The sequence below is a fragment of the Melanostigma gelatinosum genome, assembly GCF_949748355.1.
Source record: "Melanostigma gelatinosum genome assembly, chromosome: 15".
In the NCBI taxonomy this organism is placed as follows: domain Eukaryota; kingdom Metazoa; phylum Chordata; class Actinopteri; order Perciformes; family Zoarcidae; genus Melanostigma; species Melanostigma gelatinosum.
Genome location: NC_136648.1, coordinates 18,307,758 through 18,334,672, shown reverse-complemented (window position 1 = coordinate 18,334,672; position 26,915 = coordinate 18,307,758). Strand labels below are relative to the sequence as shown.

The window sequence follows — 26,915 nt, the reverse complement described above, 5'->3', positions numbered from 1 at the left end:
GCGTTCCCTCCAGCCAAACAGCTAAAACACCCACTCCTTTAGAACTATTCTATCCAGCCACTGACCGTGAATAATGATAAATGCCAAATCGAGGATGCTTCATGTCATGTATTTGTCCAGTATTATGTTAATTGCTAAGGTACTCAATAACACGAAAGCCAAACTTATTTTCTGTTAAAAAGCCCCACTTTGCTCGCCCCAAATGACATATTGCTGCTATCTCTAATCATCAGCATGTGAGCATCGTCGTCACAAGCATGCTAGCATACTGACGTTCGCATTATGCTCAAGCAACTCTGTGCCGCTGTACAGCCTCACAAAACTAGGCAAAAGTGGCAGTATGTTTACTACCTGTTTTTCACTGTTGTCACCTGACTGCTCATTTTTCTACCTTGTTGATCTTTAGTGATGTCATCATGTCCCCTGACCTAAGCACATAACTTTGTGAGTAAGACGTTACAATGACCACTAATGAAGACTCAGGTTGTCAGAAAAAGCTGATTTATTCTACTGGATACAGCAGAGTGACAGTGTAGTAGGCAGACTCCCCCAAATACCAGCACGGATCAGCCTGCTAAGGTGCCCTTGAGCACATCTCTACCGGCACCAGGGTTGCTGTGCTGCAGCTGTGCCTGACCTCTGACCTCCCTGTTGAAGAGGCGCAAGAGAAGAATGAATTTCTCGTTAAAGGGTCAAGGGTGTATCACTACAAACATTGTTTTGTGAAAAACACAAAAAACATACCGTGAATGGACACGCAAATGTCTGAAAACGTCTTCTTTGCTATGGCTCAATGAGACACATGTTTTATATTAAAAGTTCACACCCGGACTGCATTTCAGTGGAACTGTCTCAGCTTGAGTTACTTTCCTGCTTTTTTTTCCCCATGTGGTCCGGATTTTGATCTCGTCTGTGTCCGTTCTTGTGTGTGTGTGCACGTACATGCGCTGTAGTGTATGTGTTTGCGCTGTTTGATGAATCTCTTCCTGTGTCTAAGTCATTTTTGAAGATCCGAAGCCAAAACTGCACTTATCAGAGCATTCCACAGAGCCGCTGCGTGTGTGTATGTTTGTGCGTGTGCATGTGCATGTGCATGGGTGTGCCCACTCGCATGGCGATGCATATTTCTGTGCATGATTTACAGCATGTGTGCATGTGCCATCTGTTTGATATGTGTGTATGTGGCTTTGGTTTGAGTGTGAGATGGACTGTTCCTCAGATATTTGTCTTGGCTCTTCTGCAGTTTCTCTTCTGAGACCCAATTTCCTCCGTTCTGTTTTCTGAAGCGATTTAACTTCTCAATACCATCTTACTCTCAGACCTCAGCACAACCATTTTCCACTGAAATTCACTGATAATGACATAAGTTTCCCACATGGATGGGTGTGTGCACGACCTTGTGTGTGTGTGTGTGTGTGTGTGTGTGTGTGTGTGTGTGTGTGTGTGTGTGTGTGTGTGTGTGTTTGTGTTTGTTTGTTCATGGTGCACCGGGCTAACAACTCCCAGCTGCCTTGTCTGGACAGAAAGCACATCTGGAGGAAAGGAGGGGAATAGATTCCGAAAAGAAACAAAGGAAAAGAGCAGTAAATGTTAGCTTCTTGTCATTTTTATGTAATATCCTGTTTGTTTGTTCTTCGACGTAGCCTTTCAGATTCAGGAGCTGCACTGGACAGCATCTGGGAGAGCTGCATCCCTCCCTTACAAATGCAGACAGTCATATTTGTGCATGCTGCAGATAGCATGAACATGCCTCCGCTGTTTGACTGTGTGGATTTGTGCAATTGCACGCATATGCTTTGCTTTCATGTTCTTCTTGTCGTCCCAGCTTTTGTCTTTGTGCATGTTTGCACGGGACGTGAACTGAGTCGTTCCTTGTGTGTTTTCCGTGGTACGGTGAGGGAAAGGTTGCAGTGATGTCGGGAGAGTCGAGCTGTTTATGACTCTGGAACTGATTATTGTGGAAGTTTGAGTCTGTTCCACAGCGAGGAGGCCAGAGCACGTGTCCGGCTGCTGTTCACAGTTCACACGCTGCAATAAGAAATCTACCAAGACTGGTTTACAATTAAAAGGAATTTAATCCCACTGATGCAAGTACAGTATTTACAGTGAAGTACACTATTTCCATGAAATATTAAATCAATAAAACCCCGTTTGCAAAAAACTCAACTCAGCTCCTCAGGTATAAAACCCGTCCGTCCTCAGAGCCATCACGCGAGAGAGAAAAAGACTTGAAATTAAACCACCCACATCCGTTCGAAACACCTCCTCTTCCGTATATCCCAATTCTTGGAGATAAACCTTAGCTGAATTTCAGGAGCAGGGCCACACCTCCACGGGGCCACTTCCGGCCACACCCTACAAATACCCACGGCCACCATAGCTCAGCCTGCTACGCCTTTCGCACCCCACCCTCCCGCCCCTCTTTAAAACCACTCCCGGAAGGCCACCTGCCTCCACAGCCACTACTGTCCCACATGGACCGGGGGGGGGGGGTCTGCAAGGCCCGGGAGCCGCAGTGGACCCTCAAACTAGCCTTTCCCCAAACCGCTTCGCTCAGGCTACCCTCCACCAACCATCCCTAAAACTCTCCAGCCGGCCAAATCGCAGAGGTGGGGCCCTAAGCTAGTGAACTATTGGCTAACTCCCAGGAGTGTATTCTGTCTGTCTGGCTTTCTGTCCCTGAGTTTACTAACACATTCAATGACTGTCAGTTATGGTTTAATCCCTCTATGATAAACATTCCATATAATAGATAAGACTTTGCAACCTTTGGCAAAAGCTTCATGTCTCAAATTCTCCATCTAGCTACTAATCCTAAAACACTTTATGCTTATCTTAATTATGCATTTCCAAAACACTTATGATTATGACAAATTATGAATTCTTAAATATGAATCATTGAACACTTTTATTATAGCTACTAAACACACAGTTCTATGCTCAAATTTCTTACATTATACAGAAATCCCCCCATGACTGAAACGCTCTTTCAGTCCATGTGAAAGAAATAAATTTAAAAAAATGTAAAGCGTGAGAGAGAGAGAGAGAGAGAGAGAGAGTGTGTGTGTGTGTGTGTGCGTGTGTGTGTGTGTGTGTGTGTGTGTGTGAGAGAGAGAGAGAGAGAGAGAGAGAGAGAGAGAGAGAGAGCGAGAGAGAGAGAGAAGCAGAGGCTGATTTACTCTTATTTGGGAGGGAGGCCATTCCTGTTCTATGAGTCACACTTTAAAAGAGACCAGAACCCCCCCTCTCCATCACACGCACACACATACATGCACGCACACACACACAAACACACTGCTCCACTCCTCTCTTCTTCTCTTTTTAAGGAGTCTTGGCCCTTCCCAGGCCAAGACGAGAGAACAGCTTCAGAGAGTAATAACTCTGGTCAGCAGCTGCCCGTCTCCTCCTCTGCTTTTCTCTGCACTTGGCAAAATGCTGACTGCTGTCTCAACTCCAACCACCTCTTGATCACAGCCCACTATACCTTCAGATGAAGTCCAATTAAAAAGCACGAGGGACTAAAAAGTCTAAACTTGTGTGTATAAATACATCACGTTTCTGCAAGTACACCAGCAGCAATTTCTCATGACTGATCACACTTTTATCAAATGTCCCTTCGATGTGATATTCTCAAAGACATGGATTCCTGTCTCCAGTCATTCACATCACAACCTGCCATATACTCAGTTCACTCAAATTACCCTGTATTCTGTTGAAACTGACAGCCTCCCATGTAACGGATGTGGACTTGGCTGTAGAGGCATGTTCCCGACATCGCCTCCTGGCCTGGATAACACATCAGTGGCAGTGTTACTGGTTAATGCGTCGGCAGCTGTGCAGGCCACATCAGAGCGTTCAAGCAAATTGAACACTCTGATACACTCAAGAGTTTCTGCAGCTGCAGCAACATGTGATCAGCGACTATGGAATGATGAAAGAATATGCATTACCTTCACAGAGGGCAGATGTGAGTGTCCATGCCGATATGTGTACATACATGGCATATGCTAACAGGGAGACCACACACTGTGTCCACCAACACATAGGCCTGCAAACGGGCGGCTGAAGCACTTACATGCGTATAAACATGGTGAGCAGACTCATGGACAATCTGTTAGTGTTTACAACGAGTATAAACTCCTCTTACTCTGCCTTCTAATTGCAACCAGACCACCAGACATCGAGTATGGGGGGGGGGGGGGGGGGGGGGGGGGGGTTAAGTCTACTCTTTATCCTGTTCTATTTCAAACTGACTCACCACATGTACGAGATTAACCATGGAAACCTCCTAGATGTTCTATCTCAGGGACATTAAAGCTCAGTGTCCCAGGGTTCCCCATGTGTTCCGCTGAGGGCATCAGTTAAGTTGTCATAGCTCCTGATAATTACTGCCACATTACAATCTGTTTGAGCAGTTTGAGGCATCGTCCATAATGCGCAATCTGTTCAAAACCCCAGCTGCGCTTTGCATCCTCTTTTACTGGTTCATGGCAGTGATACTGGGGGTACGCGCGCGCGCGCACACACACGGGTTCCTGCGGAGCCATGGCGCCTCCAAGTGGTCAGCAGTGGGCACTGGGGTGCGTCGTGCGCCTACAGGAGGAGGGATCAGAGCCTGCTTCTGGGGCTGAACCGGGACAGGAGAGCGAACGGACGGCTCTTCTGCGAAGTAAACGCGCATCCAGGGCTTTATTTCCAATTTTCTATCTCCCGTATCTCTCTTTTTTTCTCGTATTTCCCTCCTGCTGAGATGAGGAGTTAATCAACAGAGGATCAGAAGCTCATTACGTTTTGAAGTTGTTCGAAAAAGTTCGGGTAAGCAGCACTTTTACGCACAGCAATGTGCCAATCTCTTTCTCCCTCCTTCGATCTCCTTTATTCCCCTTGTGATGTTCTGCCTGTCTTTGCCTCTATCTCTCTGTCTCTCGCTCTCTGTCTCTCGCTCTCTGTCTCTTTGCATGACTTCAAACGTACTCTCATTAACAGGAATTAGGGTTTTTTCTCAGCAAACCAAACTGCTGCGAGAATAAACTTTGAGTCCTTCAAAACCATAAACAAATTGCCCATGACAACAACACAAATATAACATGGGCTCTCTCAGTTGTGCTGTTATCTCTGCATGTTTTCTTTTGCATGGTGTTTACCTGTGCAGTGGTGAAAGGCTGCCGGGGACTCGCACTCATTCCCCTGGCCAGGACAGTGTGAAAGGAGTGGGAACATCTGCAGTAGCGACTTCTCCGCAGCTCACAGCTGTCAGTCCGCCAGAGGGAGCCACAGCAAAGCGCGTGGCTGACTAGTCTGTCGCTTGCTGTGCACTTTGAATTTTTTTAAAGAAGGCCTGGAATGGTGTCTGACAGTATTGTAAATGGATTTTTTTTAAAGCTGCCAGCAGGTGTGAGGTTATTTTATTTCAAATCACATTACATTTTTGAGAATTGTCTTTTTTTTAAATTATAATTTTAAGGCAAATTGCTGGCCTTACATTGAAAATTACATCATAAACTGTTTGTTTTAGGGAGAGGATGCTTTTATTTTACAGTGTAACTATACAGTAGGTTATGCCGCAGTGTACATCAGTTGGCAGGTCCAGTGGTGGACACTTGCTGGTTCAGATCTGGTGGAGATTTTTGGAGTTGATGGGATGGAAAGACACTTGATCGAAGGCTTTGTTGACATAGCCAGCAGGGCTGGATTATTAATCAGACAGAGTGTGCACTGTCCCGGGCCCTGACCCGCAGGGGCCCTGAAGGCCTCATATCAAGTGTATGTGTGTGTTAGTTGTTTGTGGTAATCTGATTAATAATTTGTTTTAGAATATGCACTCTTGGGATAACAAGGCCATTAAGACAGGTCCTGCACGATTACCTGTCTTGTCAGTATTTACATAATGGATATCCCTATATAAATTTATGTTTTGCCAAATCACAAATAAGGAGCAATGTGCGGGTTAATCCATCTAAGACAGCCGGTGAACAGAGGTTGGCTGTAAGGGAAGGGAACGCCTCTGGAGGGCAGCAGACTGAGGCCTTGTGAAATCTTGTGGTTTAAAAACTAAATGTGAGTCTGACTATAGTCAATCAGCAGCCTGCTCACTGCTGCCAAATGCATCCAAAGTCTATTCATTTTGTGTCATCACTCAATGTCATGTCTGTTAAAATTGTCCTTGACTTGAGAGGAGGAGGTGCTATGTTTAGTTCGTATAATTACTGTAATTTCTATCCTTGAATTTACGGGATTCATTTGGTGAAACAGTGAGTTCTTCAAGTGCTTAGGCCTGTGTATATTGGATCTGATTGAACTCCCATTGGTTACGGCTGACGTTTGGCAGCATATTGAGGCCTGTTCAGGTTTCTGCGTGAATAATCCACAATGAGGCAAATGTCAGCCTAAATTGAGATCTATCACTTCTTCGAACTTCTGTCGTCTCCATTTCCACCATTTAACACAAGAGAGAAGAGCCATGTTCAACCCCCTGATCCTTTCAAACCTGTTTCATAGCTCTGTGGCGGCCATTTTGTTCCCTGTGCAACCGTGAGCGGACTGTTCCTTGTACAATTAAACTGATACCAGATGCAGAATCTAGATTTTACAAATTACTTTGCAATCAACTACTACTACTCACTATGTGACAAAAATCATTCAGTATGTGGAATGATAAGAAAATTCAGTAACATTAGACTACAGCCAGCAAAAATAACCGACTTCACAATTACAACTTATTTCTTGATTTGGGCTTTAAATTAGTCACATAAATGTCTTTCCATTTCTGCAATTCAGTGTTTGTCCTGCATTTTTTCTCTTTTCCAGGACTTTTATTTTTATTTAGTTCTTGTTTTTTGAGGGATCGAGTGAGAAATCAAACAGATTGTTTGCTCAGTTGTGTGTTGTCTTGTGTCTTTATGTGTCAGACAGGACAAGAGGAAGATGCTGGGGTTAGAGGTCATCGCGCTCTGTCTTCTTTTGGGAGCCCTGACTCACGGCCAGCAAACGAGCAAAGAGTGCAGCAGTGAGTGCCATGAAACTGAACCCTTTGTTGTCATGTTAATATGTTGACACAGTTTTAGTGACATGCCATGGAACTTTTCATCTTGCTTATTTGAGTGCATTGCAATTTTCCACGGAGGCTTTACGTGTGTTTTTTTTGCGTTCCCTCCAGAGACAAATGAATGTCCCATAGACGTGTACTTCACCATCGACACATCTGAGACCATTGCCCTGCAGGAGCCGCCCCCTGGAGCGCTGGTGGAGAGCATCAAGGTTCCTTGTTTATCTGCATACTTTTCAATTAAGCCTCGACACAAGATATCCCTGTTTCACAGTGTCATCATCCTTAAATGACCGTCAACCAAGTGGGCTGTATGCTATATAATGTGTTGTGCCTTTTGTTGTTGTAGAAATTCGTTGAGCAGTTTGCACAGCGGTTGGATGATGCTGTAATAAATGGTGTTGTGCGGGTCAACTGGAGGACCGGTGGACTTCACTTCTCCCGGAAATCGAAGGTGTTCAGTCCCATCGCACCCAAGAACGATTTCATCACTGTGAGTGACACACACACGGCAACACACACATATATGCCTACACGCAGGGGCGGAGTCCGACTTTGCAAAAATTCGGTGCTCAGCCAAAACTTAGGGGGAGATTTTTTCCCCCATTTATGGCAGCTGTACACTACTTTTCAAGCCATTAGAGATAATAGATTACAGATTTTTTGAGTAGACCACAAAAAACAAAAAATCTGTGCAATATAAATACACTGTGCAATACTACAATTATTCTGTCTGCATATATAATATTGCACACAACAATTATTCTGTATAATATTTTAGTTATTGTGGATTCTTTACTGTTTTATTACTTATTTATAATACTTGTTTTGATCTTGTTTTTTTTTTACTATGTCTCTTGTTTGCACGATCCACTATGCTGCTGTAATACTGTAAATTTCCCCACTGCAGGACTAATAAAGGATCATCTTATTTTACCTTATCTTATCCTAATATTCATATGTCAATTTGGAAAAGCATGATAGTTGCCAAAGGAAAAAAAAATATCATTCTGTAGAACCTACATCATTTAAATTGTTCTCAAACTCTCTTCATCATTCTGAAACCACAACACAAACACAACGCAACAAATGTTGAGGAAGTTACATAACATAGGGTTTTATACTACGCTGGAGTAGAGTTCACAGAATGAATGTTTGTCTGACAAATCTGCTACATGTGATGTTATATGTACCTAAAGGATTAAGGGCTTTTGGGAAAACATTCAGGACTGCAGACCCAAATGTGTGCAGAGTTGGCGTCTTCAGTGTTTTGTTTTTTTCTAGTTTACTAGTTTTCTTTACTAGTTTCCCTTATTAATGCCAATGAAGATCAAGACTGGGTAAATCTGCTTTGGGTGACTAAATCGCTGTGGCCTGATATCTTCAGAGACCCTGAGGGTCTTGGGTTCCTGCACGGTTGCCTGCTTTTCCCAATTTGTAATCCAGCCTCGACAAGTCTCACTGTTTCACGCTGTTTCCAGGCACTCAGGAAAATCGAATACCTGGGTGATGGCACCTACATCGACTGCGCCCTCGGCAACATGACGCAGCAAATGCTGAGCTCACCCACATCCCCCAACGCCCTCCGATTCGCTGTGGTCATCACCGACGGCCACGTAACCGGAACACCGTGCGGGGGCATCAAAGAGGCAGCAGAGAGAGCTCGCGATAATCTCATCCACATATTTTCCGTTGCGGCATCCAAGAACGTGGAAGAGACGGGGCTGAAGGAGATCGCCAACTCTCCTGCATCCGTCTACAGGAAGGAATTCATGGCTGTGGATCTGAGTCAAAGCAGACCTCTCATACATACGGACACCATTGACAGCATCATCAAGACAATGGTAACACACAAAGACACCCACAGAGACACACAGAGAAACACGAGACACGATCCATGCGTCTTCTGCTCACACCTTCTTCCTTTTGTCTTCACAGAAACATCTGGCATTCGTAGAGGTGAGAATGCTCACACAACTAATGATCATAAAGATTCATGTTTCGGAGGGCATCAACACTGACTGTTTGTCTTCATTATCTGTGTGACGCAGTGTTACAAAGTGACCTGTCTGGAGACAACAGGGATTGATGGTCCAAAAGGCCCTAGAGGACAAAAAGTGAGCTTCCACACACACTCACACTTACGGGATTCGCACACGAGTCACTTTGTTCTTCACACATGCTTTCTCCTTTGAATTCCTTGACTGCAGGGAGCCAAAGGAGACAACGGCGACCCCGGTCTTAAAGGAGACACAGGTCGCCAAGGTGACCCCGGTATCGAAGGTCCCATCGGTCAGCCCGGTTCCAAAGTAAGACATTAAACATCCACCCACCCGTCGTTCACTATTCGCTTACATATGACGAAGTTGGTTTGTGTCTGTATTGTAAAAAAACACATTTTATTTTTCCTTCCTCCTCTCTGTAGGGAGAAACAGGTCTTTTCGGCGACAAGGTGAGGCATGCACTTCTCTTTTGTGTGGATCGAGTTCATCAATGCATAACTTAAGTATTTAAATAAATGACTGGCTTTGTAGGTGACTGATTATAAATTCTAGTCAAATTACAGCTCATAATCTGTTGCTAAATAAGCACAAAATGATCGTATGTAAAATGACCGCTGGTTTTCTGTCCGCGCACAGGGAGAATTGGGAACTCAGGGGAAAAAGGTAGGATTTTTTTTCCATTCATGATTTACTATTTAATCGAATCTATTAATTATCATACAGTTTGTTATGGTATGGTCTTTCTTCTCTAATTGTTTCCTCTCTTCATTGTTAGGGCGTGGCTGGCGTCTCGGGACGCAATGGGACAGATGGACAGAAGGTAGCTGCTGCTTAACTTAAGGAGGAAGTTTCGTTGCCCATTTTAGGGGACACAACACCACTTATTATCATTACTGACTTACTAACACTGATTCTATTCTGAAAGTTTAAAATAGTGGCTGAATGATTTTGAAGTGAAGCTCTAGTTTTGAAATGCCACTGTCTTCTTCTTCCCAGGGTAAAATTGGACACATCGGAGCTCCCGGCTGCAAAGGAGACCCAGGCGACCGAGTATGACATTCAACACAATTTTGAATGATCAATACATCCATATTGTATTGAGTTATGGCCTATTTATGGTGTGTGTTTGACGCCTCATAGGGTCCTGATGGTCACCCCGGTAACGTCGGTGAACGCGGTTTTGGTGGAATTGAAGGAGATAAGGTACATGGTCTTCATTTGAAACAAAATCCATCAGCCATCCAACCTCTGGTTAAACTCTGCTTGACTGTGAGCATATGATTGTGTCCTGTTTTCAGGGAGATTCCGGTCGCCCTGGAAGAGCTGGACCCTCCGGCTCGTCTGGAGAGGCTGGACCAAAGGTAAAATCGGAACACATGGACAGGGATCACTGCTCTTTGCTGGGACAGATATTAGATCTGAGGTCATGTTACATAGGTTTGAGGAATGCTGGAGGTGAAACGCTACACTCTGGTGCTTTGTCCGCAGGGAGAGACAGGAAGTTCTGGATCACCTGGCATCCCTGGATCTAAAGGAAACATTGTAAGGCTCATCACAGACAGACAGAAATGCATTGACGCACATATAGCTTCATGTAGCTCACCTGTGTGTTGCTTTTCTTAGGGAACCCCTGGACTTGCGGGACCCAGAGGAGAGCATGTAAGAACTTCCGATTCACCTTCATCATGCTCCACTTCATCGTTAGCCTGCATTGGTCATGCATTGATTTTGTCATTGTTCTTGCATTCTAGGGTAGAAGAGGAGACTATGGGCCAAAGGGTGGTCAAGGGTCGGATGGCATCAAGGGAGACAAGGTAAAAAAAATTTTGCAAACAACTGCGCATGTGTGAAATATTTGTGAAACGTATTATGAATTTTTTGCAGCGGCTCAAATCATTTCTTTCATTGAGATACAATACTCCACCACTTGGGGGCTCAATGCAGATTTTATGTTTCAGGGTGAAATGGGTCCCGAGGGCTCGAGAGGACTTGCAGGTGAATCAGGAAACAAAGGAACAAAGGTCAGAAGAGCCAAGTCATCTGTATAATTTGTATATGTTCATATGAACACCGTAGACAACTCTTTAATCTGTCCACTATTGTTGCACCTGTCATCAACTTTCTCTCTGAACAGGGAGACAATGGCTTGCCAGGCCCCAGGGGACCACCGGGGTCAACAGGAGAGGCTGGGAAAAATGTAGGTTACGGGTCTCAATTTGGCATCATGTGAAAAAGATACTTCATCTACTTTACATTAAAACTGTTTGTACCATAGGGTACCAGAGGTGACCCTGGTGATGTTGGATCTCGAGGAGGACCTGGACAGATTGGACCAAAGGTATGCGTCTCTGTGTATGTGTAAGTGTGTTAGCGTCTTCCTCTGACTGTTTTCAGCTGTAGTTTGTCTTGACTGTTTGTTTTGTTTCTATTCAGGGAGACCTTGGAAGACCTGGCTTCAGCTACCCTGGGTCAAGAGGACCAACGGTAACGTACACATGCACTTCGTCTCAGTACATTTGCTTGCCGGAGTGACACACTCGGCTGACAAAGCGTTCCTCCACTGCTGTACAGGGTGAGAGAGGAGTGAACGGCAATCGTGGGTCTCGTGGCAGCAGAGGAGACTGTGGTCAAAAGGGTGACCCAGGAAATAAAGGAATTCCGGGAGAGGAAGTGAGTAACTCATTGTAGTTGGATGTATTTTGTTACTGGAGTGAAAAGGGCAAGTACACAATGCTAATTTCTCTCCTCACAACAGGGTGAGCCAGGATCTCTGGGTGAGCCAGGCCTAAGAGGGTCAAGAGGAGATGGTGGGCGTGGTGTAAGTAGACATAAAGCGGACTGTAAACCAGATAAACCTACATACAGGTGCCTTTCAACTCCCAAAAATAGGGCGTTGCATCCAGCTAGGAAATGCCAACCTAAGCTGATGTTTTCAAATGTTTACTTGTTACAGATTAACGTTATCCGCTAGCAATCCCAAACTGTAACTGAATGTGTTCTCTTTCTCTACAGGGAGATCCTGGCCCTGAGGGAGATCCCGGCCTTACTGTAAGAACATTTCATCAAACCACTCTTTTATCACTGGTGCATCTAGAGAAATGCATGCCGGATGTAATGATATAATGTTTCTTCCTGCAGGAATGTGATGTTATGAACTACATCAGGGAAACGTGTGGCTGCTGTGGTGAGTTTAGCTGCTGTGTTTCTGCTTCTGATCTGAACATGCTCTGATAAGCTGTCCGCTTATCACAGTTTGGGGATTTGTCTGCAGACTGTGAGAAACGCTGCGGAGCCCTGGACATTGTGTTCGTGATCGACAGCTCAGAGTCAGTGGGTCTGACCAATTTCACCCTGGAGAAGAACTTTGTCATCAACACCATCAACAGATTGGGATCCCTTGCCAAAGACCCCAAGTCAGACACAGGTAGTCATGCATTTGTTCACCCTCATGTGGTTCTTAAATGACTTCAGGATTTGTGCATTGACAAAAAAAACTTCATAAGATGGCTGCCAACTTGGTGTCAACACAGTTGTATGTTTTCCCAGGCACAAGAGTGGGGGTTGTTCAGTACAGTCACAGTGGAACCTTCCAGGCCATCCGACTCGACGACCCCAAGATTGATTCACTGTCTGCTTTCAAGGTCTCAAACACAAACACAAGTCAAACACTGCTTTGAAGTTTATTTTTGGGGTGTAGCACAGACTGTTCTTTTGCGTTTGTTGTCCAGATGTGTCTTAATTACCGTAAGCAGGGCGGATGTACTGTTAGATCAGATGTGCTGTCTGCACACAGATGAGAGTCATCACAGTTATGTCCCTCTCTATATTTCTCACATTTACCAATACATATAATCTGGAATGCAATAGATGGTAGACCCACCTTAACTAATAGGATTGGTGATATCATTTTTGACATTGTCAAAAATTCGGTGAAAAGACTAAGACCAACAATAAATTGACAATACTAAAAAGTCTTGCCAGTATAGTCAAATCCGAATAAAGCTCATTCCTCTGTGGCATCAAGCTTTATTGTTGTCTAAAAAACATCTAAAACACATCACTGAGTCAAACTCTTTTACTGGGTGACATGTTCCTTCATGATCATGATGATTCATGAACATGGGCACTGTTATTTCTTTTAAGTCAATCATACATACACTGTCGGTCCTGCTGCCTCAAAAAGTCAATCTAGTGCCAAATGTGTATTCATCCGCAGCTGAAGATAGTCCCCATCAAATGCAGTATTCACTCCTGTTTGAGATACATTTGCTGAAAACTACAGTGTCCAGTAGTTTCAGAAAATGTGTTAACCTTTTTAGAAATAAAACCATACTCGTGATCTGTTTACATCGGTTTACATCTTCATTAGGAACCAGTGGGCTTTGGGCTGAGTATAGTATGGTAGAGAGTATTTAGAAACACTGTTCACATTGGTGGTGTAGGTCTTTTATGGGAATTACTGACAGTAGAGACACAGTACAACACCAGACTTTCCCCTTATTAATTACACAGGTGTGTGCTTGTGAAACGCAATCAACTTTTTAGAGCAGTGAAATCTCTATCATTTGAATTTTGTCAGATATACTATTTAACTTTTTCTGCTAACACTGTATTTTGAGCCGATTTTCCTAAGTTTATTGACCTGACTCATACCACAAGGCGGCCATTTTGAACATTCAAAAAAGGGAAACTCTACCTGGAAGCACGAACAGCTAGCCGTGAAGCTAGAACTATGCTATTGCTAACACGCTAACCATTTTACCTTATCATTTGTGTCTTTATTGATACCAGTGACGAATGCAATTACAGCTGGACATAGCATACAAACACTAATTATAGATTCCCTATGAAAAGCAAATAAATGGATCACAATTCTGTTGGAGATATTTATTGTTAGCTGTCAATTTCAAGATAGCTCCTGATACATGCTAGAACTGAACTATATGCTGATTTTACTTAAGTGCAGTCCACAACCATGGCTGCGATCTTTACCGAACTGGGACCATGTCTTCAAAATGATATTCCATCATGTTTACATATTGTAACTAATGATGGAAGCTTTGCCTCTGTGTCCGCACCCAGTAGTGATGTCACATCACTGCACGTTCACATCGCTCACATTCTCACTTCTCCACTATTCAGGATGCAGTGAAGCGCTTGGAGTGGATCGCCGGAGGAACATGGACTCCATCCGCTCTCAAGTACGCCTGGGACAACCTGATCAGGGACAGCCGCAGGGCCAAAGCCAACGTCACTGTAGTTGTCATCACAGACGGACGCTTCGACCCCAGAGATGACGACTCGCTGCTCACCTACCTCTGCAGGTGCCTGGCACTGGGGCTGTATTTGGTGATTTAGAATTAGCATTTGTGTCGATAAAAAATGATCGATCTCAATGCTTGTGTTTGTATGAGCAGTCATCCCGGCGTCGACGTGAGTGCTATTGGTATCGGAGACATGTTCGACCAGATTGAGGAGAACGAGAGTCTGAAGAGCATCGCCTGCCAGAAGGATGGCAGGGTGCTGGGTATGAAGCGCTTTGCAGACCTGGTGGCGGAGGAATTCATCGACAGGATTGAAGCCGTGCTCTGCCCAGGTACACTCATTGTGAAAGGAAACATGATGTACAGTATGTTCATCTAGCGGATTATAAAGCTGTTTCGCTCTGTACTTTTTCTGATATTCTGTCTTTATCTTGGCTTTAGATCCCATCGTCATATGCCCTGATCTCCCTTGTAAATCAGGTAAGATTTTAGATTATTGTGTATCACTTAGTGTCTCATCTTCAAAGATTTTCAGCATTTAGGCCAGAGTAACCAGCATTATTAAGGCGTCAACATGCTTGAAATGAAGTGCTTGTCAAAATGTCAACATTTTGTATCTTTCCGAAACTGACAATGTTTTCTGTTTTTATTCTTTACACAACTTCTGTCGTCATGAATGAATTTGAGGAGAGAATGTCTGAAAGTGTGTACTGTTATCCCCATTATTATGATTCATCACGCCCTGCACCTCTCTAGGACAGTAGGCTTTTTGCCTCGCCTTTAGGTGTGGCCATTCAGAACAGAAGTAAATATTTGGGCCTTCAGATGTGTCCGGACAACGCTTGGTACCTACTAGTTTGTTTGAAGCATAGGCTACTGACGCCTTTAAGTTAAGGATTAGACAAGTTGTGTCTTTTACACGTCATTTCGCCTCCTTTGCTATGATGCGATGAATTCATGTCGCTGTAAAGCCAACAAACAAGACCAAACTTTTGCAAATTAGTGCAACTCGGTATAGCTCCGGCATCTCTGTTGGCTGTGTTGATGCGTCGTGTCTGTGGGACTCTGCCCACGATGTTATTCCGCCCACTTGTTTCAGGAGGGGGCGTCACATCGGGGCAAGCCCCTCCCCCCTGGAAGCCGATGGCCGAGGAACGCAGCCCCTCATTGGTCCCCACCTCTTTGGAGGGTGTGACCAGCCTGCTGAGCGGCCTGAGTGAGCAGCAGTACGGGGTTGGCGTTGCAACCATGGCGTACACAGCCCAGAGAGCCAAACTTGCCCAAGGACAGGACAGGCAGCAGTGGACCCAGCTGTTCATCAACTCCTTCAAATATGTCTATGGAGACATTATGGGAGACCCAGCGAAAGCCTTAGGACTCTGCTAATGCTAATATGCTAGAAATGCTACCTCGCCATTATGGTCGCCAATAGCTAATAAGCTTACTGCTGGACATAGAATAGAATTTATCAAAACTGTGGGCATTTTCTAACTCTAGTGGTGCAATATGGGCTGTATGCAAAAGGATTGAATGATATGATGCTGGCCCTGTCCTAACATTTCAGAGCAGCCTTATGTACAGTCACTGTATATGATGGGCCAAAATTCAAAATGTGATAGTCCCTCTCCTCGTAGAATATTTCTGAATCAATGTACATGGAGCTGTCTTTCTGAAAAGTGTGTCTGTTAGAAATATGATACATATCATTTCTTCTACTTTTGTGGAGGAACTTTTTCCATTCTCATGGAAAGCGGATGTCATTGTTGGAGGCAGATTGGTCTGTAGAGCCATTCATGTTACTCCTGCATATAGTGAACAGTAGCTCTTTGATGAAGCCTCATTTCCACTGTGAATCACGAGCTCACTGAATCACTCGGATGGCTTTCTTTTGCTGTTTTTCACACATCCATGATTACGGCCTTTACTTTTTTTCTTGTGCTCTGTGAATGAGTCATCTTGGTGAAAAGGCCATAACATGTGGAAACAATCTGGTTTTATACACAGTTTACTGTATATGAGTCAGGAGTTGGTGTATGTGGATGTTTGGTTAATGGACTGACAATGAAGGAACTATTGTATGTTATGCCCTTGATTGGCGCATGTTTTTCTTTTGCATGTGGCTTGGCTTGTAAAGTAGGATGACAAAGACCGGCTTTAACCAAATGTCATGGTATCATGTTAGCTCGGTGATGGAAACTTACTGATGTGAAATATGTTGTTTTGTATAACATGTATTCATGTTTTATATTGCCATCGCAAGAGAATAAAATAATAGAGCAAACTAAAACAAGTGTTTTCTTGATGAGGCCACACTACTGATATGAGAAGGTTTAGATGCAATCAGACAGCTAGACTGCAACTAGCATGGATGAAATAAGCCTACACTACAGGATGTTAAAGCATTCTGTTTTTCTGGCTTTGACTCCTGCGCATCTGTGTTCCAGCTGTAGCTCACTGAACACCGTGTCTGATATAAAACTATATATATATGTGTGTGTGTGTGTGTCTGTTCCAGAGCCTGCAGTGGCTAGCTGTGTTCAGCGGCCAGTGGATGTGGTGTTCCTGTTGGATGGCTCTGAGAGGATGGGACTGGAGGACCACCGAAAGGCCAAAGAGTTCATCGAGAACGTGGCTCACAGCCTCACCCTGGCCACCGGCCAGTCAGACGAGAGGAATGCCCGCTTGGCTCTGCTGCAGTATGGCAGCCCTACAGAACAGCGGGTGGAGTTTGCGCTCACACACAATCTCACAGTGATCTCTGATTCGCTGGCTGGGGTGACCTACATGGACTCCTCTTCCGCCCTGGGCAGTGCTATCATCTATGCGGTCAACAATCTGGTGATTCCACAGGTAAAAACAAACACTTACATGCAGCCAGTCTGTGCCATAAACATGTAAAAGGAATAGTAAATCTTGAGTCAGATGAGAAGACCAATACCACTCTAATGTCTCTACTGTAAATATGAAGATGCCGCTAGCAGGTGATTAGCTTAGCTTGGCATAAAGACTGTAAACAAGTACACATAGTATTTGTTTAATCGCCTGGGACAACCTGTTATATAAAAACTGAAGTGTAAAAACAACGCGTTGTGGTTTTACAGGGGTTTTGTGTGGGACTATTTCTTGGGCAGATGCAGTGATTTGGTGGACCCAGGAAGTCACTGCCACCAGCCAAGAATTAGTCCGGCGTATAACCCCACGGAAAACCACAATTTGTCATTTCTACATTATAGATGAAACAAAAGTGATATATAACATTTTAATTTGTTTATGTTTTACCTTGGAACACAGTCAGGTTAGCTGTATCCTCGTTTGCACTCTGTATGCTAAGCTATGTGCCCGCTGCCTGTAGATAAATATTTACTGTACAGCAGTGGCGGGCCGTGCATTTTATACCTGGGCCTTCACTGCTGTCCTGCAGCTGAAACACAGCTACAGTTATTATTTGTTTCGTGTAAAAATGAAGCCAACACCTATAGATACACGATCTGCCGAGAGTGCGTCTCCTCTCTGCTCTGACTGCAGCACGAGGCTTCTGTGGGCGGCGGCGGAGGGGCTCACAGCAGCTCCCGCTGCTCGTTCACGACAGTGCAAAACGTACGTGCTTTAGCGTCGAAACACCAGAAAATTATCCATTAACACCAGAACAATTCGCTAGATTTGTTACTCGTAGCGTTTGACAAAAAAAGTCTCCATGAGGGTTTGGAAAGTCTCCAGATTTAGCGAGAAAGTCGCCAAGTTGCCAACACTGGCACCGGGTAAATATGTCCCCAGAGCAACATTGGACGTAACAATGGTTCCTATCACATATTAAACCAAACAAAAATCCTCCTTAACAACAAGTTGTACAAATAATAATATATAAACAAGCATATTAAAGCTACTGCAGATGTAAAAACAAAGGCATTTAACTTACCAGAGCTGCTGTTCAATATTTAAAGACAAAGTGCATCGTCCTTTCTTTGTTAATAAAGAGTTTAATCCCATGGTTATTCAGTACATCCGTGCGTTTTAGTTCCAGTAAGAAGTCCTTCTCGATTCATGGACATCAGTGAAGACAGTTGTATTTGTTGAATAAGTTTTAATGCGTTTGAGGCTGAAAATGTCTGCTCGACAGAGGCAGCAGATTTTGGGATTGTCACCGCCCCACACGTCAGGCTAGCCCACTGACCAATCACGTACTTGTAGGCCAGCTAGCAGGCTCTGGCACGTCAAAGAATACGCCCAACATGTCAAACTAAAGATCTGATTGGTTGAACACGATGACAACCAACAATATCGTCCCCATTCACTTTAATCTGCACTGGCTGCAGGTGAGACTCTGCAGGCCTCGGGCCTCTCTTCTACCTAGAGACACAGAGGTGAAATCTGATTGGATAAAAGCTCTACTTAAAACAAGCTGCACTGGAAGCAGAGCAACTGAGGAAGACAGTAGCTGTGCAATGAGAAAATAAGATAATGTGAAAAATATTTTTATAAATTATAATACATGTAGTGTATTTAAGAAAAATTATTAAATTATAAAATAGCTATAACTTTGTGATTCTGTTTAGGCCAGCAGAGAAGGCCTTGCAGGCCCTGACGACCCGCCACTGCTGTACAGATATGAGAGCGGTATCAATCGTCTCATCTCGTCTCTTGGCGAGAGAGCAAATAAGCATATATCCCAGAATGTCGAACTATTCGTTCAAGTAGCGTTACGGAGGTGGATTCGCTTGGAGATTGGAATCCGTGAGAACTGCTGGCCTGGTTCTCATTCTTATTTGTTTCATATGTGCACAAACAGAAAGAACCTTGCGGTGTTACGAGCTGTTTTGGCCTGCTTCCTGTCTTTACGCTAAGCTAGGCGACTTGCCTTCCAGCTCAGGCGCGCAGACATGAGAGCGGTATTGATCTGCTCATTTAACTCTTAAAGGAGTAAAGTGTAAACCCTGAACGTTGCCTGTTGTGTTTGTAGCGGGGAGAGCGCTTGGCTCGTCGCAACGCCGAGCTGGCCTTCGTGTTCGTCACTGATGGCATCACCTCGAGCGAGCAGCTGGAGGAGGGCGTGTCTGCCATGAGGCGAGCTGAAGGCGTCCCCACGGTGATCGCCATGGGGACGGACACAGACGAAGAGGTGCTGCGGAAGGTGTCGCTAGGGGACAATGCGGCCATCTTTAGAGGAGCTGACTACGCCATGCTGAACAAACCGTCGTTCTTTGAGCGCTTCGTCCGCTGGATATGCTAAGTGAAGAACTGTAGCGCTCTGCACCATAGAATTAGAACCCATAGTATGAGCGAACTGCCAGCTCCTTCTGCGTACACATAAACACATGCAGAGCCATCAACAAACGTCTGTGACCATTAACCGTATTGGATGTTAGACACCGTGGCGGCTACATATCCCGTTGTTATGGGTGAATATTCTTTTACAAAAGCCAAAACAATCCACGTAGGACCAGCACACAAACACAGAGGCATGCAATATCATTTGTAACTTGATCGTTCTATTCATTCTAAATCTATGGTCAGCACTTCCAGCCAAAGACACTCATAAGTATTCCAAAAGAGAGGTGTGTGATTGTTGAATGTGTACGAAACAGTTTTATTTGCAGTCTCTCTCTCTCTCTCTCTCTCTCTCTCTCTCTCTCTCTCTCTCTCTCTCTCTCGCTCTCCCTCACAGTGTGTCTTCACAAAGTCAGTATTTACATTACAGGTGCTAAAGTAGAAATAAAGGACAAAGCCATTTGAGTAGTTCTGGAAACCTTTTTACATTGTGTTATGCTGTAATGATTTGAATTTGTTCAGGGGATTAGAACAAAAGAAAGTACATGTACACTTATCTTCTCCGGGGGAAACAAAATCTCACATAAATGCACCACACTCAGCCACACAATAATCGCTCAAACAAGCACGTGCATATGCTGTCGTTAACTACGCATGCATTCACAGACAAACATAAAGGAACTAATCTGTATACATGAATTCCAAATAAAGCCTAATGTGGTGACCCCAACACTGTCTTTTGTCTTTGCAATAGAATAATGTGTGATGTGTTATATGTTTTTGATCCAAGTGCAATTTGCCATTAAATCACTGTAACCTTAGCAGGTAGGAACACTGATTTTAGTAAAGAAAAAAGGATAGAAAACGTCCATAACACCGACATACATCATGCAATTCATCCTTTTGGATATTTATGTCCACTCCATGATAGAAAATATTTCTTTCCAAATGATTTTGATCACATAAGAGAAATGATCTCTTTCATCCATGACATCAAGGTGTTTGTGTTCTGGCTCCCTCTGCTGTACAGAGGGAGCCAGAACACAAAGCAGACAATTCAACAGTATTCAGACTACTGTCATTCAGTACACAATTCTGATGATCTACACTACATTTTGGAGGCACTTTTACTGTATTACATTTATTTGACAGTTTCAGTTATTAGTTAATTTGCAGTTTCCGGTTAATAATGCAAAACATAGTGTCAAGAAGAGTTGAGCCCACAGAGCTGCCTCGAAAACATGCATACACGATCAGGGGAAGGTCAGGATATAAAAAGCATATAATCAGAAATCAATAGTTAAAGTGTAATCTAAAGATAAAGTGTATGATCGTTACATAACAAATGTTTAATACATAGAGTGATTTAACAAATGTAAACCTGATAATAATAATATGTGTATCTGAGTATAGTGCAGTCTGAGTCTAGAAAGTACGGAGAAAGAGGAAGTAAGCAGGGTGTTGGCTTCAAGGGATGGGGAAATAATGATGGTTGAGAAGAAAAGACACAAAGCACAATAATGATGAAGGATGAGATCAATAATCATTTTATAAGCAAATGTGTACTAACTAAACTGATTTAACAAATGTAAAAACTGATTAACAAATGTTCTGTGTGACCGGAGCTGCGATGTAAGAAAAGTGTTTTGTCAGGATGAGTTGGCAAAAAGAGAAAGGGGAAGTGCAACAGATGTTGAACACCCAGACAGGGAAGTTGGGGTGATTTCCTCATGCACACACACACAAAAGTTAGGTCATTTTCGAAGCACAGGCACCAGATCAATGATGACATGTTAATCACGGGCTGAGGGAGGCGGTGTTGAGGAAGAGGGGGGAGAGATGCGAGAGGCAGCCCAAAAGTGTTATAAAAGAAGTAACTTGCAAACAGCAAGACGGGAATTCACGATGGGACGCCGACCGAGCCATCCATGGAGAAACACTGGACCTCGTTCGACAGCCGCGTCCGAGGACTTCGTCTCTGTTCACGGAAAGAAGACCACCGTTCGTGGACAAAAATTGAAAGACGGAGAATCACCTCTCCCCCCTGCTCGCCTTTACCAACTGGACAACGGAGAAGACGCAGCAGCCCGAGAAAGACTTTGTACTGAGTTTTGAGGACTGTTGAACGGGCTCCGCTGCAGAGCAGGAGGACCGAGGTTCCGGCCGGACCTTCGCTCCTAACAACTCCAAAAGAACCTTTTCATCGCACCATTGAACATCCAGCTCCAACCGAGCCGTCTCGGCATCTAAAACTAATGAGTATAATCGAAGAAGAAATTTAAAGTAACGAATCAAGTGTAGTAACATTTTATGTGAGCTGTAGCTTTAACCCTTGCAAACTAACTAAATATAACCTGCAATAAATATCTAATCTGCATTTAAAGTAAATTTCTCAAGTGCATTCATTTGCTCAAGTAGTAAAAAGTTCCTCGTGGCAGTAAAAAGTTAAAGCCATTGTATGTCTAACAACTGAGTTCTGAAAGGTTATCCTAGAGACTGAATCCACTTAACAATCCCTTACGGTTTTAGCAAGAAGTAATCCTAGCCGTTAAAACCTAACCTGGCATTTACCAAGAGCACGGATCCATAAGAGGGAAGCTGCCATAACCGACGCGACTGGTAGGAGCGCCCGGGGTCAGGGTGGCCCCTCGACCGAGTGCACTCAGACCGGAGGAAGCAGGGTAGACGTCGGGAGTAACGGCAGTTAGAAGAGCCAGGCGAGTTCCCTCGCAAGAACACCAGCTCGACAATCTTTTAATAGAGAGCTGAGTCAGTAAGTAGCCCCGTATCGGGCCAGAAGTACCCCAGGATCTAACACGTGGCGCCCAACGTGGGGCTCGACGGAAAAGGAGTACGTTGAGTCTAAGAGAAGAACCCCGGCAGCCGAGAGAGGCTGTCGTTCGTGTACGAAAAGACCTGAGGTGAGGCGTTGGGGTAGAAAGTAAGGCTGCCCAAGCCACGAAGAAGTCCGATGGCGAGACATCCACGCATCGAAGCTGTGTGTGGTATTTACAAGCCAGCACAGGAGAAGCCGCAGGCGACGGGGAGCATCGACCAGACTCGTCCGACCTGTAGAGGGGCCAGAGCCTGATCCCATCCCTTCCTCAACGCGCGACGAGAGGCTTTGGGAGGAAGGCGACTCGAGACAACAAAGACAAAGACAAAGTCCAAGATGCAAGTGCAGCAGAACAGACCAGACGTTCCAGGGACCGGCCGGCAGACGGAGGCGACCCAGCGGGACGAGCCAGTGGCCCTGATGAAGGAATCGCCACCGGACGGCAGCGAGGATCCGATGGCGACGAAGGCAGCCCGCAGACGACGACGACTCAGCAGGACGTGCCAGCGACATCGACCCAGGACCCGGCAGCAGACGGCAGCGAGGACCAGGAGGAGGACGGCGCTGGAGCCGCAGAGCGGCATCGGGAGGACCGACGCTGGATAAAGACGACAGAGGCAACGTCCAACATCAGGTCATCCTGTACGGAAGAGGATGGACCACCTGGGACGCTGCCATCCAACAACACCTAACCAACCTACATCAAGAAGAAAGTAGGGCGTCGGTTAAAGGAGAAGTAGAAGAGCAGTGCAAAGAGAAGGGTGAAAAGAGCTAGAGTCATAACTGATAGTTATTACTGTGATCAGGCCCTTAACGAAGACCTGTCCATATGGGAGGAAAATGGGTTTGAGAGCACTAAAAGTAAAAAAGTGGCTCATCAAGACCTATGGAGAAAAATAGCCGAATTACGGCTAAGCATGGAGCTCGAAGTGGTGCACCAGAGGGCCCACACGCGAGAAGAAATTCACTGGCAAGGAAACGAAGAAGTGGATCGTTTCGTCCAGATGACACAAATTGTCTTTGTTGGGATCGAGAAGTGGGAAGAATTGCCCAAAGGAAGGGTAGTCCCAGAAGAGAGCGTGGAGGAGGTGGTGCAGGCAGTGCATGGCGCACTAGGATATGCAGGCACCGTTCCAACGCAAAGGGAACTGGAAAAGCAGCGACTCTGGATTCCTGAAAAAGAAGTCCGCAGAATCCTAAAAAAACTGTGAGTTGTGTGGTCGATACAACGCAGGAAGGAGAGGACAAAGGGAGGGGAGGACTCACCATTAAGAAAAGAGGAATCCAAGGAGTGGGGCAGCTGAAGCCGGTTCCGCATTAGGAGAAAACCAGGAACTCAAGAATGGCCACCAACATACAAGATTTACCACCCTACGTCAGAGTGGCCAATGTCAAAGGGGTGGTTAACATGAGAAGGAGTACTACGGGGCTCTGGGCAGGAAGAGCCCTGAGGAAGTTGGGTTGTGCAAGAAGTGATTTCTCTCCGGAGAAAAAAGAAGTGTTGCAATGGAGAGAAATTAAGAATGACTGTGTGGTCTGCCTGCTGCCGACCACCCTAGCCGTTGCATGGCAGGGACCCGGAGACCAGAAACCACTCCGGGTCACAGGAAAAAGAAAAGAGTTTAACCGCATGCGCCATAAACCGGTGAAGGTTATGGATGCATGCATATGCGGTACATGCCGTGTGGAGAAGTTAACAAGGTTAACCTTCATCACCTAGTGGTGATCGACAGCTGGGAGCAGGCATCAGGACCGTCTTCACCAGAGGACGACGTGCTCGTCATCACTGCCCTGGCCGACGAAAGCTTCCTGTGAGATTCCTACTAGCTAAGGCGAGGCAGCCTGTGACCTCAAGAAGGGGATGTCAAGAAGAGTTGAGCCCACAGAGCTGCCTCGAAAACATGCATACACGATCAGGGGAAGGTCAGGATATAAAAAGCATATAATCAGAAATCAATAGTTAAAGTGTAATCTAAAGATAAAGTGTATGATCGTTACATAACAAATGTTTAATACATAGAGTGATTTAACAAATGTAAACCTGATAATAATAATATGTGTATCTGAGTATAGTGCAGTCTGAGTCTAGAAAGTACGGAGAAAGAGGAAGTAAGCAGGGTGTTGGCTTCAAGGGATGGGGAAATAATGATGGTTGAGAAGAAAAGACACAAAGCACAATAATGATGAAGGATGAGATCAATAATCATTTTATAAGCAAATGTGTACTAACTAAACTGATTTAACAAATGTAAAAACTGATTAACAAATGTTCTGTGTGACCGGAGCTGCGATGTAAGAAAAGTGTTTTGTCAGGATGAGTTGGCAAAAAGAGAAAGGGGAAGTGCAACAGATGTTGAACACCCAGACAGGGAAGTTGGGGTGATTTCCTCATGCACACACACACAAAAGTTAGGTCATTTTCGAAGCACAGGCACCAGATCAATGATGACATGTTAATCACGGGCTGAGGGAGGCGGTGTTGAGGAAGAGGGGGGAGAGATGCGAGAGGCAGCCCAAAAGTGTTATAAAAGAAGTAACTTGCAAACAGCAAGACGGGAATTCACGATGGGACGCCGACCGAGCCATCCATGGAGAAACACTGGACCTCGTTCGACAGCCGCGTCCGAGGACTTCGTCTCTGTTCACGGAAAGAAGACCACCGTTCGTGGACAAAAATTGAAAGACGGAGAATCACCTCTCCCCCCTGCTCGCCTTTACCAACTGGACAACGGAGAAGACGCAGCAGCCCGAGAAAGACTTTGTACTGAGTTTTGAGGACTGTTGAACGGGCTCCGCTGCAGAGCAGGAGGACCAAGGTTCCGGCCGGACCTTCGCTCCTAACAACTCCAAAAGAACCTTTTCATCGCACCATTGAACATCCAGCTCCAACCGAGCCGTCTCGGCATCTAAAACTAATGAGTATAATCGAAGAAGAAATTTAAAGTAACGAATCAAGTGTAGTAACATTTTATGTGAGCTGTAGCTTTAACCCTTGCAAACTAACTAAATATAACCTGCAATAAATATCTAATCTGCATTTAAAGTAAATTTCTCAAGTGCATTCATTTGCTCAAGTAGTAAAAAGTTCCTCGTGGCAGTAAAAAGTTAAAGCCATTGTATGTCTAACAACTGAGTTCTGAAAGGTTATCCTAGAGACTGAATCCACTTAACAATCCCTTACGGTTTTAGCAAGAAGTAATCCTAGCCGTTAAAACCTAACCTGGCATTTACCAAGAGCACGGATCCATAAGAGGGAAGCTGCCATAACCGACGCGACTGGTAGGAGCGCCCGGGGTCAGGGTGGCCCCTCGACCGAGTGCACTCAGACCGGAGGAAGCAGGGTAGACGTCGGGAGTAACGGCAGTTAGAAGAGCCAGGCGAGTTCCCTCGCAAGAACACCAGCTCGACAATCTTTTAATAGAGAGCTGAGTCAGTAAGTAGCCCCGTATCGGGCCAGAAGTACCCCAGGATCTAACAATAGAACATTATGTCAAATAAACTAATAAATTATGATGTATTATCATAGTTTAAGCTAAACAACAATAAAGTAATTCAAATTCGCCCCACTTTTGCTAGATGCAACATTTTAGTGACGTACACATTATCACATAATAATCCAGTAATATGTTGTTCTGACACGGGCCATTCTGCATGATGATCAGCGTTTACACATAGCTCCTTTCACTGAATGTAATGTACGGAAGACCAGAATAACGTGACCACAACAATAACGGGTACATCCCAAGTCTGTTAATTGCATCCCCGTTTCCCTCACTTGTGTCCTTTCCTTGCGTCTTCCCTTCCCCCATGCATGGAGAGACGTAAGGAAACCATGGAGAGAGGGAACGAGGAAATATGTTTTCAGATATATGAGACGTCCTTTCCTGAAGCATCACGTGAAGTTTCTGATGACGGGAGATCAGCTGGAGAGACTTTTGATAAGTTTGTGTCTGTACACATGATCGCTGTATGCTACTTAATAACAGTCACTAATAACTAATAAAGACACTCATTAATCGTCACTGTAGAGGTGTTTTCTCTCTGTAGTCTGTTTCCTCTTTAACAAACTGTGTTCTGTTTATTAATTAAAAACGCAGAATCGATTTCTATCCTGCGGAATGCGTTTGACTTATTTATGAATTATTTGCATCTGTACGTATTGAAATTCAGATTGTGACATCATTGTTAAATAACCCAGAATATTATTGTGGTTTCTCTTGAACACTATAATTCATTTATTAGGCTAGGCTCAATGTTTCAGGTTAAATTTGAATTATATAACTCATCAAACCCGACACTCGGGAATGATGAGCCTCACGTGACTGAATGAAATGAGGATAAATGACGTAAAAAGCTCTCTCTGACTTTAATTGCATCCATAATAAAAGTTATTGAGGGAAATATCAGATCATGAAAAGACAAATCTTTCTAATAAATGAAGAAAGTTGTTTGTGGTCCTTTTGTTGTTCAGACTACAATGAACATATATTTAAACCAGATGG

The 26,915-nt window shown here is 44.5% G+C and overlaps 1 protein-coding gene across 2 annotated transcripts; it reads left to right on the top strand.

The window, feature by feature from the left end:
* The first annotated feature begins 4,621 nt into the window (after window positions 1-4,621).
* col6a2 (collagen, type VI, alpha 2) lies at window positions 4,622-20,307 on the top strand. 2 transcript variants are annotated; one of them, XM_079284574.1, is made up of 32 exons: window positions 4,622-4,815; window positions 6,909-7,006; window positions 7,157-7,257; window positions 7,395-7,538; window positions 8,527-8,889; window positions 8,984-9,004; window positions 9,097-9,162; window positions 9,256-9,354; window positions 9,471-9,497; window positions 9,685-9,711; window positions 9,824-9,868; window positions 10,045-10,098; window positions 10,189-10,251; window positions 10,347-10,409; window positions 10,537-10,590; window positions 10,672-10,707; window positions 10,800-10,862; window positions 11,007-11,069; window positions 11,183-11,245; window positions 11,324-11,386; window positions 11,482-11,532; window positions 11,620-11,718; window positions 11,804-11,866; window positions 12,061-12,096; window positions 12,187-12,232; window positions 12,320-12,472; window positions 12,595-12,689; window positions 14,191-14,372; window positions 14,466-14,644; window positions 14,754-14,792; window positions 16,828-17,162; window positions 19,270-20,307. In XM_079284574.1, exons 2-32 carry the CDS (start codon window positions 6,925-6,927, stop codon window positions 19,537-19,539), a joined length of 3,045 nt encoding a protein of 1,014 aa, XP_079140700.1. In that variant the 5' UTR covers window positions 4,622-4,815; window positions 6,909-6,924; the 3' UTR covers window positions 19,540-20,307. The 2 variants fall into 2 exon arrangements, with proteins under 2 accessions (XP_079140700.1, XP_079140701.1); XM_079284575.1 differs by lacking the exons at window positions 16,828-17,162; window positions 19,270-20,307 and adding an exon at window positions 15,412-16,597.
* Window positions 20,308-26,915: the final 6,608 nt, after the last annotated feature.

What these genes read in the sequence shown, in the direction of transcription:
- col6a2 (XM_079284574.1), top strand. Translation starts at nt 6,925, where the DNA reads ATGCTGGGGTTAGAGGTCATCGCGCTCTGTCTTCTTTTGGGAGCCCTG. An exon ending in CAGGAGAGGCTGGGAAAAAT is followed by an intron (nt 11,246 to 11,323) that starts GTAGGTTACGGG and finishes TTTGTACCATAG; the next exon opens with GGTACCAGAGGTGACCCTGG. An exon ending in GAGGAGATGGTGGGCGTGGT is followed by an intron (nt 11,867 to 12,060) that starts GTAAGTAGACAT and finishes CTTTCTCTACAG; the next exon opens with GGAGATCCTGGCCCTGAGGG.